This window comes from Auxenochlorella protothecoides (genome assembly GCF_000733215.1).
Source record: "Auxenochlorella protothecoides strain 0710 unplaced genomic scaffold scaffold53, whole genome shotgun sequence".
NCBI classification, from domain to species: Eukaryota; Viridiplantae; Chlorophyta; class Trebouxiophyceae; order Chlorellales; family Chlorellaceae; genus Auxenochlorella; species Auxenochlorella protothecoides.
The window spans coordinates 620,437-633,928 of record NW_011934321.1 but is presented as its reverse complement, the minus strand read 5'-3'; the positions used below and the strand labels follow the sequence as shown (position 1 = coordinate 633,928).

Here is a 13,492-nt window from a genome sequence, read left to right as displayed (position 1 = left end):
GGAAGAAACACCTCCAGGCCCGTGGGCAGGCAGCTGTTGCGGTCGAGTGCTGCGCCACGACCCCTGCTGGGCATGCCTTTCTGATGTTGAGCTGTGGCAGGGTCTCCCTTCTCGTGAATCTCGTCGCCTGGAGGTTGAACGCGATCTCCTTCGTCTTCTATGGTCCTCATGCTCTCGCAGCTCTCTGTCTCCACCCAACCGCTGCTCCTTGCTCCTCTCCATGGCTACGTGCTGCCCAGGGCTGACATCCCATCTCCGCAGTCTCCGTCGTCCCACTCCGCGATGTGCCTGTGGCGGGAGGGCCTCGCATTCTGCACGCCTGCCCTCTTCAAGCCTGCCCGCCGCGCCACCAGATTGACTGGGTGCATCCTCCAGCCTTCCTGAGTCGGATAGTCCTGCTCCAGCTTCCGTCGTCTGGGCCAAAGGCCTGCCAGCAAGTCTTGAGCGTGCCTCACCGACTTGGGGAGCGGCGTACCTTTCCCCACTCTCCCCTCCTCCTTCTGACACCAGGGCACCGGTTCGGGCGGCGCGCAACGCATGATCGTGCGCCGGCAGGGACAGGGGCGAGGCCGAAAGAACCCTGGACGCAAGGGACGGCCATAGGACGTAGAGAGCTCTGCGGCGCACCCTTGTCCTGCAGACACCGGTAATGAAAATCCTCGCCCCAAAAAGCGACCCACTCCCCCGCCCCCTTCAGCAATACAGTCCCCAAACCTCCCCAAACCCACCTGAGTTCATGCCAGAAGTGGGCCGTCCTGGTGCCCAAGAAACAGTCCAGAGCCCGGATGGCATCCGCATGGGGCCCGGGGGTGCCGAACAGGGCCAGCACCAGGGTGAGGATGAGGGTGCAGTCCACGCCCGGCAGCAGGACCTGCAGCTCCCTCAGCACCCAGGCTCGCAGCTCGGCCCTCGAACGACGAGGCTCGACTCCCCGCTCTTGGAGCGGCCACTGGATGCGGGTCCAGGTCCCCTCGGCGTACACCGCCCGGCGCCAGCCAAGAATCTCCTCGGCTGTGCCGGCCGCAGGTGGAGGGCCGGGCGCTGCCGGCGTGGCAGGCTGACGCATGCTCCTGGCATGGCGCTGCAGGCGCTGGAAGTAGGGGCTGGGCCCCGCGGCGGGGGGCGGCGGCTGGCGGCGTGCATGCCCAACGCTGCCTGGTCCCCATCGGGGGCGGGGCGGCGGGGCGGGGGTGGTTCTGCGCCCCAGGCTGTACCGCTCGTGCTCGAAGAAGGCATGCAGCCTCTGGAGCAGTGGGGCGCTATCTTCCAGCACAGCAGGGAGTCCGGGCACGCTCCGCTCCTCGCTGGGGGGTGGCGCCAGCACTGAGAGTGTCTGTGGCTTGGAACCCACGAACTTGGAAGCGACTGCAGCGGGGGGCAACGATGGGGCACTTCAGGCTTGGAACCAGATTGAGAGTGTGAGGAAGGATCTTGCCTGTTTCAGGGACACCCGCATGCGTAGGACTGGCGGACCCTCCTGGGGCACCTTTGGTGATGGTCTGGTTGCAGAGGGGGCATCTCCGCTGCAGCTCCAGCCATTGCAAGATGCACGAGGAGCAGAATGTGTGATGACATGGACGCACCTCGGCCTTGTCTTCCGCCCCGTACACTTCCAGGCCTGCATCGAGGCCGAGCAAGGGGGGTCGCAACGCTGGCTTCCGGAAGGAGGCCAGCAAAAGGTGGCGAGTCACGCATGCCCCTTCAGCCATCCCACGCACATATGCAACATGCTGGACTGCCATGAGCTGCAGTCTCGACATTATCGTCGTCCAGTGTCAAGTCGACGACGTCAATTGTGCGTGCAGGCGGCTCGGTCTTGCAGGGATCTGCCAAGTGTGAAGCGGCCCAAATTCCCAGGTTGGGAAGCCAAACCTGTGAGGGTTGGGAAGCCATATCGGCTTGGCACTAAGCATACTAGGTGAGTTTGGGCATTGTTGTTGTATACACGGGCTTCAGCTCGAGCATGTAGAGTGTGAGGGTGTGTGATCGACGTGTAGAGGTCGAATATCGATCCCGAGCGCCGATTCGCGCGCTCGGGAGGTACCAGGCAGGTGCAGGAGACAGGTCCTGGCAGCCGCTGCGATGTGAGGTACCTGATGACACACTCATCACGCACGGAATTAATCAAATCGATTCTTCCAAGATGGCGTCCCTTGAGGCATTCAGGTGCGTGAGGGGTCTCTGCTGATCAAGGGAGCGCGGGTGATGGCTTCGCAACTCTGCCTGTGTGATCGCTCCATGCACCAGCTCTCCCCGCCCACAGACAGTACGATTTCGAAGGAGATGAGACCTGGAAGGCGTACCTGTCTCGCGTCGAGATCCCTTCCGGATCCGAGGACGCCCTGCTCAAGCTGAAGGCCAAGTACTACAAGCGCGAAATCGTGAGAGTGGGTGCGGCGCCATGCGGCCACGTACGCTCCTCCTGGTCCTCAGCTCACATGGCATCCTCTTCCTGCTCCGCAGGATCCAGACTTCGAGCCCAGCAGCGTGGCCAAGCCTGCCGTGCCTGCCGCTGATGCGGCATCCCAGGCCGCCGCCAGCGCGACGGCCGGGCCGGCGGCCGAGAAGCCGGCAAACGCACAGGCTGCCACTGCTCGCCCCGGTCCCCCTGGGCTCCCCACCCGCTCCGAGGTGTACATCATTGCTGGCGAGTGGGCACTCGTCCTCATGGCCATCCTCTCCCTCCAGCCCTTCCTGCCACGGCTCGCACACTCTGCCTTCACGCTCACGTGCCAGCTCTCGCTCCTCACCAACGGCCTCAAGGTGTGATCGGCTCGCGGGGGCCGTTCCCCTGTCCCGGGCGCACGCTGGTGGAGCCTGGTGCGCTGACCTGTGGGAGCTGCAACCTGCTGACCCCAGCCATCTCATCGGTAGCTGCTGCTCAGCATGCTCCGTCCACCCACCCGCCCGCAGCTGTGCCTTCAGCACGGGACTCCCAGCCTGTCCCCCTTCCCCGCGGCCATCATGCCCTGGATGACGGCAATCTCTGGTACGGCCCCGTGTGTGGGCCGGAGCTGCCTGTGCAGCGGCGAGCGTACCTCCCCCAGCCAGCACAGCTCCATGCACCCCCGACGTCCCCTCTCCGCCCTCGCACAGGCAGCGCGGTCTTCTTCCCCACCCTGCTCTCCGTCATCCTTTCCAGCAACCGGCACCTGGGCGTGGGGGTGCTCCCCCTGGCCATCCACGCCCTGCTCCACGCCGACGCCGCCTCCCACCACACCTTCGGCACCAAGCGCTGGTACCAGGCCAGCTTCGGCCGCGTGCACGCGCTGGTCGAGCCCCGCCTGGAGCTCCTGCGCACCGCGGCCGCCGCGGGGGAGGTGGGGCTGGGCTTCACCACCCTCCTGTCCGTGGTGCAACTCGGCCTCCGCGGCGCTGGCACCGCCTTTGTCATCTGGAACCAGCTCAAGCTGCGCTACCAGTCTGGCCACTCGGGGCACTACCACAAGCAGGTGGGCTGAGGGGGAGGGGGGCGAATGAAGGTGGCTGTTGTGGCGGAGGTTGGCAGGGTGGGTGGAGGCCCCCATGCGACACCATGAATAGCCTGCCAGGTGGCTGCATACCCGGAGAGCACATGGATGTGCACTGTGTTGAGGCCCAGCCAATCGCTCCACCACTTCCACCTCACATGCCGTGCACCCATCTCCCACCCCTGGCCAGGTCTGGCTGGCGCTGAACCAGAGGGCTGCGCCCATCCTGCAGCGGGTGCCCGTCCTGCAGCGCCTTGTGGGCTCTGCGCAGGGGTGGTTTAACCGCAGGGCATGACTACTCAGGCGTGTGCATGCACCGCTCAGGACTGACCGCCGCGTTACGCCCTGCTCGTATGGTATGATGCACCACCACAGTACGCTGACCTTCTACAGTAGGTTCCGCTGTGACATCGCAATGCAAGACAGCGGCAAACTTGAAGTCCAAGCGGTGATTTCAGTGCGAGGTAGATATCAGCAGGGGGAAGTAGGGTGCCTTGCATGGTAAACTGACAGGAGAGTCGGGCCAACCACAGGCCATGGGACTTGGTGTGTGTGTTCCGGATGCAGCACAGGCTTCAGGGAGACCGACGAGGGGGTGCCGAGTCTCCGACAATCCAGCGAAAAACCTTCCAAGCACTCACTGGACGCGACAGAATTGCGAGGACGGCTGTGGCACGTTCTGGATGCGGCCATGCTGCCTCAGGGCAGCCTGTAGCTCAGACTGTGCAATATGAAAGTTGTTCAGAAACTGCTGGCGGTTGGGAATGGAGTTGAAGTCATACTCATGGACCTGGCAGAAGGGGGGTTGAGATCGAGGGATCAGCAGACAACAAGACAGACACACATGGCATAACAGCATGTTCAAAGCTTCAATATCACGATCTAGAGCCTAGCCTGCCATTCGTCCAGTCTCTAAAGTATCAGCATCAGAGCTTCCTCCACATCCCACCAGTTTATTGCGGATTGTGGCCCTGCAATGGACCACGGAGGGATGCTTTGCCGACAAAACTCAACAACCCCTTCGCCAATTGATATGCAAGCGGTCGACGTGCGAGTCTTGACAGCCACACCATCCCCTTTCTGCTCTGCCCCCCATTCACTCACAAGTAGCGGATCTTGCGGATTAGATCCTGCAGGTTGAAGGGTGGTGCAAGGTGTTCTCAGATATTCAAATGCACAAGCAGAAAGGCAAACTTGACAGGGTCCAAGGATGACAATATCACAAACTCAATGTCTGCAACAAACCGTGCTTGCTAACTCACGGGTGAGAGGTACTGTTCCACATACGTGGCCTTCTCATGAAGGCCCTTGCCCTGCGCTCCAAACCCCACAGTCAGAACTGCAGTGGTGCACGGCTTGCAGATGTGAGCAGATAGGGCAGCATTCTGCTTAAACGGAACTTTTTTGTTTTGGAATCGATTGCCTGAGCATCGCACACGTACCGTGTTCGAGTTCCTTACTTGAGCGGCATACCTGCGGCAGCAGCAAATTGTTGTACGTTGAGATAATCGACAAATGGGAACTGTAGATGTATCTCCCGCCACTCCCCCCTCATACCAGCTCGTAGTCGTTGCTGGCAGGCAGTGCATGATTGGTGGCCTGTCCCGCAGATTCAAGAGTGGAAACACACCCACCCATTCCGAGAGCTGCCTACAGGCTGGGCTTGCAACTCGACAAGCGGCGGTTATCTCATCAGCAAAGGATGCCTGGATTCGCTTATTGCGGGTCTTTATCGACGATGCATTGCTAAGTGGGGGTTTGTAACTGCGCAGCTGGGGGGAGTTGGTCCGAGTCCACATGATCGCGCGCCCGATTCCTTACATAGCAAGTATCTGGACCATCTAAACTTGTGCCTGCGAGAGGTTCCAGAACTTACGTAAAGAACACTCTCGCAATATAGGTGGCGGTGTTATCGCCATTCAAGGATTGACTGGGTTGGGGCAATGAGTACCCATGCACCTGCAGCCTGACTCAAAGGTAAACAATTATAGGGTTTGTAATGTAGCTTCATGGCTCAGAAATTTGGCCAGGATATTAAAGCAGGTTCCTGCGCTGAAGAATCTGGAGACACGGTTTAGAGTGCCTGGATAATGCCGAGGATGTTTCAACACACAGAGAAACGTGTTTGTTTGCATGTATGTATTCCCCAACCAGCCCCCATTCAGGATCATTCCATCTCCATTAATCTCATGCGATTGACTGGAGCATGTATTGCGTCCCATCCTCTGTGAACATACTAGACTTGCCAGCTTCAAACTGTAAGGGTTCGCGTCTGTGTGACCTGGGGAAATTGTACGCATCGGTGCACAGGTCAAGCGAGACTTCCAAGCGTATTGTTCCCAAAGGGTGTGCCCCATAGAGTTCTGCCGTGACTCACGGAGCAAAGGTTGCGATCAAGACGATGTGCATGTGATCACCATGCTGTTTGCAAATGGTGGACGAGCAGCACGAACAATACAGACGCCAGGTCTGCCACGGCATGGGGATCAGATCGGCGAGCATGCAGCCAATCAAGAGAGAAACACCATCACCACCTCAAGCAGAATCTTAAATGGCAGTGCATTCAACCCCACTGAGATCCATGGCTTGGATTAGGGTGGGGGGCCGGCATGCTTTGTTGGGAGGTCGGCTGATGGCTCCACCTTGCTGTTTGAGCAGGTGGTGATTCCCATGGCCGATGACAGCCAGGCTGCGACGACTGCTCCGGCGAGGCCTGCTGGGGCACCCAGGGCTCTCCTGTGCCCCATCGCATCTGAGTCGCTCCGCCGGCCGCCCCATTCCAATCCTGGGCATGTGAGGATTGAGGCGGCGGTGGGAGGTGCCACCCTTGAGGGGCCCCAGCCTTCACGGTGGGCATGCCCATGACCAGGCTAGGAGGGGAGCCTACCTCGGCTGCTTGGTGCTGCCAAGGGGTGCTGGGCGTGCTGTAATGAGCGCCCAGGGCTACAGGACTTGAAAATGGTGCCCCAGAGTGAAGGATGCCAGCCTGGGGAAAGGAATGGTGTGCTTGCGATGGGTCGTAGCCTGCCAGTGCTACCACGTGGGAAGAACCCAAAGGGCCATACTGGGGCACCCCTGTTTCACTGGAAGGGGCCCAGGGGGCCGGAATGCTCTGCAGCAATGGGGCATCCGCACAGAGGTCGAATGAGTACGGCCGCGAGGCACTGGGCAGCTCAGTCCCCTACCACCACCTCTCCTCGATCACTCAAAGCTGTGCAAAACCCGTCAGAACGTCGAACCTCGAGCTCAATCCTGTGCCCCCACCTGTGGATGATGTGGCAGCGACGCCTGGTCGTACATGCTGTCGGTGGGCATGACAGGTGGTCCCGCACCGCCTGGCATGAACCTGCCTGGCCACAGCCAGGATTTTCGGAGGGAGCTGAGCCGCTTGAAGCCGGGTGGCGGCGGCCCAGTTCCCAGGAGAGCTCCACTGTCAGCTGCAGCTGTGGGGCCTGCTGGCGGCAGCGAGGTCTTGGACGCCGCACCGGCATCGAGTGTGACTGTGGCGTCGGCTTTGGGGGGAGAAGGGGGCTGCGCAGGCGCGACCTTCTTTGCCTTGCTGCGGTGCGACGAGGGGCCGCTGCAGCAGAGCAGACGGAGGACCATTCCCAGGATTGGAACGATGTAGCCTTGCTTGGCAGCCCATATCAGAGCGATTATGGCGAGGCCTGCGGCCGAAGCAGAGCCAAGGCCCTGCAAAGTTGGTTGCACCAGGGACAAAGGTGGTGCTGGGGTGACACGCTGCAGGGGAGTCTGCTCCGGGTTGTAGTCTGTACACTGGCTGGCGGAGCTCGCGGCTGCCCACCGGCATCCCTCGCCCCTCCTGAGCTTGTGTTCAGGAGTCACATGCATGCAACACCCTCCCCTCAGCACATCCACACCCACCCACCGCGGCAAGGTTGTACCAGCACGAGTACTTGACGAGGCACTTGAGGGACAAGACGGTGCCGCACACTTTGTTGCAGCCAGAGAAGGATGTGGCAATGGTGGAGTCGTCATAATACTGCGTGAGGGACGCACAGGAACTGGCTGAAGCTGGTGCGGCTGTTGTCGGTCCTTCACACAAATGTATGGGTGGTGCATACACTCGACGCTTGACATGGGCTAATAATTCAGACCGACCACCACTTCCATGCTTCCCATCCTCATGGCAAGGCCAAGGCCCAGCACCAATGGCTCCCGGCGTCGCCCACCGGAGGCGAGGCGGTTCCTTCCTGTGGTTCTTGGCCGTAGTCCGTGCCGAGGGTGGCCCATGTGACGGCGGTGCTGTCCAGGAGGTCGCCCTGGGAGTCCCTCACCTCCACAGAGCAGGTGGAGGACGTGGCCTGGTCGGTGGCCATGGTGATGGTGAAAACAAAGTTGTACTTTGCGCCAGCCTTGATCGTGGCATACTGGGCCTGGGCAGGCAGGGAAATGGAGCGAGAGACTGACTCGACTGGACCTGTGCTCATTCGAGTATGGTGGCTGCTGGACAGCCTGAGACAATCCAAGGCAAGAGTAGGACCTCGCCCAGCCTCAGAACAGGCGTACCAGGGCTTTCACCACGTTGTCGCTGCAGCTCGTCAGGCTGACGTAGTAGTCGGCAGTCAGGGTTCCCGTATTCTCCAGCTGTGCAGCGATTGGGTTTCAGGGTTTGGTTTGACAAAGCCTTGTCAATGTTGAGCAAACCACCACGAGTTTGGGGAGCCCCCCGAGGCCCCTCAGCCCTCGGCCGTCACTCACCGTCACAGTGAGGTAGCCAGACCCCTCGAGGGACTCAAAGGTCCCACACTGCACGTCATACAGCGTGCAGAGCTGCAATGGGACGGGGGGACGCCATCAGAAGTGTGGACGAGGAGCGAGGCCCCTGTTGTCTGACGCATCAGCTCGCTTGATGGACATCCTCGGTGCCTGGAGCCAGTCTCTGACTCCACCCCTGAAACACCTTCCGCACCTGGGTGCTCTGGATCTTAGCCGGCGAGGTGTTGGACACAAACTGCACGCTGTCAGCAGATACAGCCAGCGTGACCAGGCTCTGGGTCAGGGAGGGCACGGGCAGGTTCAGTACAAATGTCGTCTTCCCAGAGGAGCTCAGGCTGTATGTCATCTGCATGGCGATGCGGGGACGTGGTTTCTCGAACAGGAACCGTGCCGCCCTTCCCTCTGCTGCTCAGGGCGAAGGCACAAACCATATGATAGGCGTGCACTTGTATCACACAGCCCAGGCTCCACCTACTCCTCCGCACCTGGCGCTCGTTTTGCACGCCACCACTGTACTTTGTCACAAAGTATAGTGGGTCGTGACCTGCGTTGATCCTCTCCACGTCGGCGTAGTACAGGTCCACCAGCTGGTTGCGCAGGCAGTACCCATTTGGGATGTTGCACTTATCCGCCAGGTTCACCCGGAAGCCTCTGTGAGCGCGGGGGGTGGCGGCTTTGAGAGGAAGGCAGCACCCTCTGCTCCCTCCTGAGGATCAAGGTCCCACATCAGCAGCCATGCCAGGGACCTCACGGTGTCTAGACCATGCCGGCCCCTGTCCCCCGCCTCATGGTATCGGCACTCACGAGTAGGTGATGCCAACCTTGTCGCAGGTGAGACCCGCAGGGTCCACCAGCGCTGGATCCAGCAGCATCCAGGTCTCCTTGTTCTTGGAAAAGGCGACGGAGGGGGTGTCGCTCAGGCTGTCCAGGATGACCATCAGGTAGTGGTTTGCCAGGTTGGGGATCTGGGAGTAGGATGCCAGGTCCCCCAGCAGGCTGGCCGTCACAGTCTTGTCGGCCGAGCGCACAATGGGGACGGAGGGGTTCACGGTCAGGGTCTCGCTGGTGGCGTTGGTGCCGCCGGTCTTGGTGGTCGTCACGTTGAAGGCGATGTTGAAGTCCATCTGGTAGTTGCCCACCACGTACCCCTGTGTAGGAGGAGTGCGGCGTGGGATGGGGCACCCTGGGCCGCTGTCGATTTTCCTCTCTCCGAGGATGCCACCACCTCCCGCCACGCATGCCCCAGGGGGTGATGTGACAGGGTCTGATGCCGCCGCGGCGGCTCCTCGCCTGCTACAAGTCCGTGACGCACCCCCTCCAAGTCTCGACCGTCTCACCACAAACCACCAGTCGTCGTTGAAGCGTAGGCAGTGCGCGGAGGCGAGGTACTGGGACGGAGACTTGCCTGCGGCAGCGGGGCAGTACAGACTGCCGCGCATGTAGTTGGTCCAGTATCCGTTGACCAGTGTGCACTCACAGCAGAAGCCTTGCGAGTCCCTGCACCACGTGGGGAGTGCGATGGAGGCAGTGGGGTTCAGGTCCCGTTTGAATACCCAACCCTGACGTGATGCCCATACTTTGGTGCAGCGATCCAGAACAGCCAAGCGTGGCGGCCCGGCTCAAAAACCCCCATCTTCCTCCCCTTCCCCCCTGGAGCAATCTCCAGCGCACAGGACATTGACGCCGTTGAGGGTCGCCCAGCCGCAGGTGGGAGCCACTGCCCCATACTCGTCGTTACAGTTCTCCACCGTCGTGGTCACGATGGTCTCCGTCGGCGCGCCCTGGTACCGCCTGCTGAAGGTGAGCGGGTAGAGCGCATACACCGCGCCCTTGGTCATGGAGATGGTCATGTTGCGGGCCAGGTCGCGGCAGGTGCAGGTGGCGTCGGTGGCGTAGTCGCACGGGCAGGGACAGACTCCAGTGGCACTATGTGGTTGGGTGAGGGTGTGGCGAGAAGGTCGGGCGGCGTGGAAGACAGAGGGGAAGACTGTGACTTACAAGGGTGTGGAGGGTTCGGAGGTGGGCATATGTTCATCTGCATGGCCTAGCCATCCCCTCAGGCCAGGCCTCCATTGCGTACCTGTTCACGCAGGAGAGGGTGAACTGCAGCTCATCAGAGGCATACAGCTTGTTGTTGGCCAGTGTGAGGGTCACCAGGATCTTCTTGGAGCAGGAGAGCTCAGTACTGTCTGTCTGCAGCATGGAGGAAGGAGGGTCTTGCTGCAAGTTGTTGCTGGCTGCTGACATGGGGACGAGCCCTTGACATGGGCGGTAACCTTACTGCTGTCGCCCAGCCCCATCGGGACCACTCAGACCCACCGAGCCATTGCTGACGCACGATGTCAGAGTGCCCGAGGATATGACGGTTCCCCAGGAGCAACGAGGGGCGATGCAGAGGAAGACAGCCACCCACCAGCGGGTCCGCCATCTCCGCATGTCGACACCTAGGGACGCCAGTCGGGACCCTGAGCGGGTTCACGAGGCATACTCGGCTCAAGTGCTTTGAGTTGTACGATTTGGTGCGCAGTGCGAAGTGCAAATCGGTTGCCGGCCTGTACGCGGTGCCGTTTCGGGGGGTCTGTACCTGGTGCCCCAGCAACCCCAGGCTGGTTGACCCAGAGGCGAGGCGATCCTGTCCTGCACGAGGTGCTCCCCGGTCGGCTACCATGGGTTACAGGCAAATGAGTGGGGTCGCAGGCAGGAATCATCAGTTCAGAAAATGTGGCGAATCATTGAGGGATGGATGTACACAGGAAATGCTTCCTGCACTCTTCGCGAGGCGCCGTGGGCTGACGCGCAGGCTGTTGTATAAAAGCTGCGAATAGGATGGGCACGGGTGTCTCACTCCATGGCTGGGGTGGGGGTGACCAGTCCCTCCTCCTCAGCCTCCGGCGCCGCCTCGCCCTCCTCGCCCGCCTCCTCCTCCTCCTCGCTGGGCGGCTGGGGGGTGACCAGCTTCGTAGCCCCACACACGCGGGAGATGTGGCGCAGGATGCGCACCTCCACCGTCTCCCTCTCCCCGCCGGCTGTGCCGGTGCCGGACCTCGGGGTGAGGCCCAGGTCGCTCACGTCGCTCGACTCGCGGGCCAGGACCCGCGGACTCAGCGGCTCCGGGGCTTCCGTGCCGCCCTGCAGCGCAGCGGCAAGGATGGCCATGGACGCAGGGGATGCACACATCGGCATCACCCCGGGACACTGCATCCCCGGGCCATGGCACTCCTCTCTCGAAATCGAAACCACTCGCCGCCCCATCCCGGCATCCGCACCTGGAACTGGCGGGCGCTGATGAGGCCGACGGAGAAGCGCTGCTCGCCGGCCAGAGACTTTGGCAGGATGGCGGCCGCCGCCACTCTGGGCTGCAGGCCCGTGGCATCCTGGGACAGGTGCGCCGCCTCCGTGTGCCCAGCCAGGACCGCGAGGTACCTATTATTTCGGGGGGGGGAGAAGGGGGACTGGGTCGTGCTGAGCACCTGGGACCCAGGAGAGGCTGGCTGGCCAGTTTGGTGCAGGGCTAGGAATCTGGTACGTACAGAAGCGGGACAGAAACGCCCCATGGCCTGGCCTTGTTCCTCAGCCTCTTCCCCCAGCAGCCCACTCTCCTCCTCCCATTTCCCCCCCCACACCCTCACAAAATTCACTCACAAAATTCACTCACCTGATGCACTGCTCCAGGGTAAAGCGTTCGCGGGTGACGGCGGCGCACTCCTTGCGCAGCGCCTCCAGCTCCAGCTTCAGGCGCTGGGTGTACTGGATCTTCTGGTTGGGGTTGGAGTGGCGCAGCAGTGCGGCGCTGGCCCTCAGCTCCTCCTGCATGGCCTCCGCGGCGGCGGCCAGGGCCTCGTTCTCCTCGCCCAGGCGCTGGCACTCGATCTGCAACCAGGCCAGCTCGCGTGGCGAGGAGGCCAGCGCTTCCTGCGGTGTCTCGCGCACGTGCACCAGCATCAGCTGCACAGGGCGCGCATCCTCTCGCGCGCGCACCAGGTCGCGGGCCAGCGCCGCGGAGCGCGTCGCCTCGGCGGCCAGCGCGCCCGCGCCGCGCGCGGCCGCCTCGCGCGCCGCGTCCAGCTCCACGCTCAGCGCCTTGACGCGCGACTGAAGGTCCGCGTACGCCGCCAGCAGCGCCTCGTGGCTCGACGCCTGCTCCGCCAGCTTCTCGGCCAGCGAGTCACGCACCGCCACTGCCTCGGCGCGGGGCAGGGGCACGCCGCCCACCTCGCCGCGCAGCACCTCAATCACCGCCAGCAGGCGCCGCACCTCCGCGTCGCGGGCCTCCAGCAGCAAGGCCAGGCGCGCGCTGTCGTCGGAGCGCAGGGGCAGGGGGGAGGTGGGCGGGGAGGTCGCCGAGCGGTCGTGCCCGAGCGTGCCGGGCGCGGCGCCGCCGGCCTGCGAGCGCCGCCAGGAGGGCCGCGCCGACGTCGACGGCGGCGGCGTTGCGGGCGCGTCGCTGGTCGTCGGGGCCGGCCCGTCGGAGCCGGCCGAGTCCACGTCGACCTCGCCCGGCCCCCCGGCGACCCCCGCCGCCTTGACGTCGTCGTGGCCGGCGTCCAGCGCCGCGCCGTCCTCACCCTCGCCGCGGGCCCCACGCAGGCGCTCCACCTCGCGCGCCAGGCGCTCGGCGCGCGCGCAGACATCGTCCAGGCTGCGCGCCAGCGCGGAGCGCTCGCCGCGCACACCCTCCAGAGCGGCCGCCAGCGACACCGCGCGCACGCGGCTGTCCGCCAGCTCGGACTCCAGCCGCGCGACGCGCGCGTCCTGATCGACGGGCGCGGCCTCGCTCCCAACCTCCGCCGCGCCCTCCCCCGCCCCCGCCTCCGTCTGCGTCCCAGCGTCGGCGGGGGGGCGCCGGCCGGCCCCGCCCCGTGCGGCGCCGCCCCGCAGAGCCGCCGCCTCGGCGGCCAGGCGCTCGTTCGTGGCGCGCTGGGCCTCCAGCTCGGCCTGCGCCGCGGCGTGCGCGGCGCGCAGGCCCTCCAGCTCCACGGCCTGCGCCGCACGCTGCGACTCCAGCGCCTGCCCCTCGCGGCTCAGGCTGTCCAGCACCTGCAGCACGCGCTGGCGCCCCTCCTCTACCAGCTCCCCGTTCTCGCGGATGGTGGCAGCCTGCGCCTCCACCTGCGCGGCCAACGCCGCCTCTCGTGCGCGTGAGGACGCCAGCTCGGACGCCTGCTCGCGCAGGCGCGCCAGCAGCTCCGCCTCGCCCGCCGCCGCCTGCTCCTGCAGCGTGGCCAGCGACGTCGCCACGCGCCGCGGGCTGGGTCCCCGTGCCGGCCCTCGTGGCCCAGCGG

At 63.5% G+C, this 13,492-nt stretch overlaps 2 protein-coding genes across 2 annotated transcripts in view; one reads left to right on the top strand and one right to left on the bottom strand.

The window, feature by feature from the left end:
- Nucleotides 1-2,143: 2,143 nt before the first annotated feature.
- Nucleotides 2,144-3,765, top strand: F751_4632 (hypothetical protein; the record flags this gene model as incomplete). Its single annotated transcript, XM_011402027.1, has 6 exons — nucleotides 2,144-2,166; nucleotides 2,264-2,381; nucleotides 2,584-2,763; nucleotides 2,914-2,989; nucleotides 3,097-3,452; nucleotides 3,661-3,765. 6 exons carry the CDS (start codon nucleotides 2,144-2,146, stop codon nucleotides 3,763-3,765), a joined length of 858 nt encoding a protein of 285 aa, XP_011400329.1.
- Nucleotides 3,766-7,615: 3,850 nt separating this feature from the next.
- F751_4631 (hypothetical protein) overlaps nucleotides 7,616-13,492 on the bottom strand; it is a gene marked incomplete at both ends in the record, with an annotated part of 8,039 nt that continues 2,162 nt past the window's right edge. Inside the window, 14 exons of the mRNA XM_011402026.1 lie at nucleotides 7,616-7,867; nucleotides 8,001-8,078; nucleotides 8,193-8,264; nucleotides 8,404-8,556; nucleotides 8,696-8,861; nucleotides 9,015-9,358; nucleotides 9,548-9,707; nucleotides 9,882-10,136; nucleotides 10,291-10,399; nucleotides 11,180-11,339; nucleotides 11,477-11,633; nucleotides 11,866-12,479; nucleotides 12,738-12,962; nucleotides 13,188-13,458. Of these exons, the coding sequence (XP_011400328.1) occupies nucleotides 7,616-7,867; nucleotides 8,001-8,078; nucleotides 8,193-8,264; nucleotides 8,404-8,556; nucleotides 8,696-8,861; nucleotides 9,015-9,358; nucleotides 9,548-9,707; nucleotides 9,882-10,136; nucleotides 10,291-10,399; nucleotides 11,180-11,339; nucleotides 11,477-11,633; nucleotides 11,866-12,479; nucleotides 12,738-12,962; nucleotides 13,188-13,458 (3,016 nt within the window). The remainder of the gene's footprint in view (nucleotides 7,868-8,000; nucleotides 8,079-8,192; nucleotides 8,265-8,403; nucleotides 8,557-8,695; nucleotides 8,862-9,014; nucleotides 9,359-9,547; nucleotides 9,708-9,881; nucleotides 10,137-10,290; nucleotides 10,400-11,179; nucleotides 11,340-11,476; nucleotides 11,634-11,865; nucleotides 12,480-12,737; nucleotides 12,963-13,187; nucleotides 13,459-13,492) is intronic.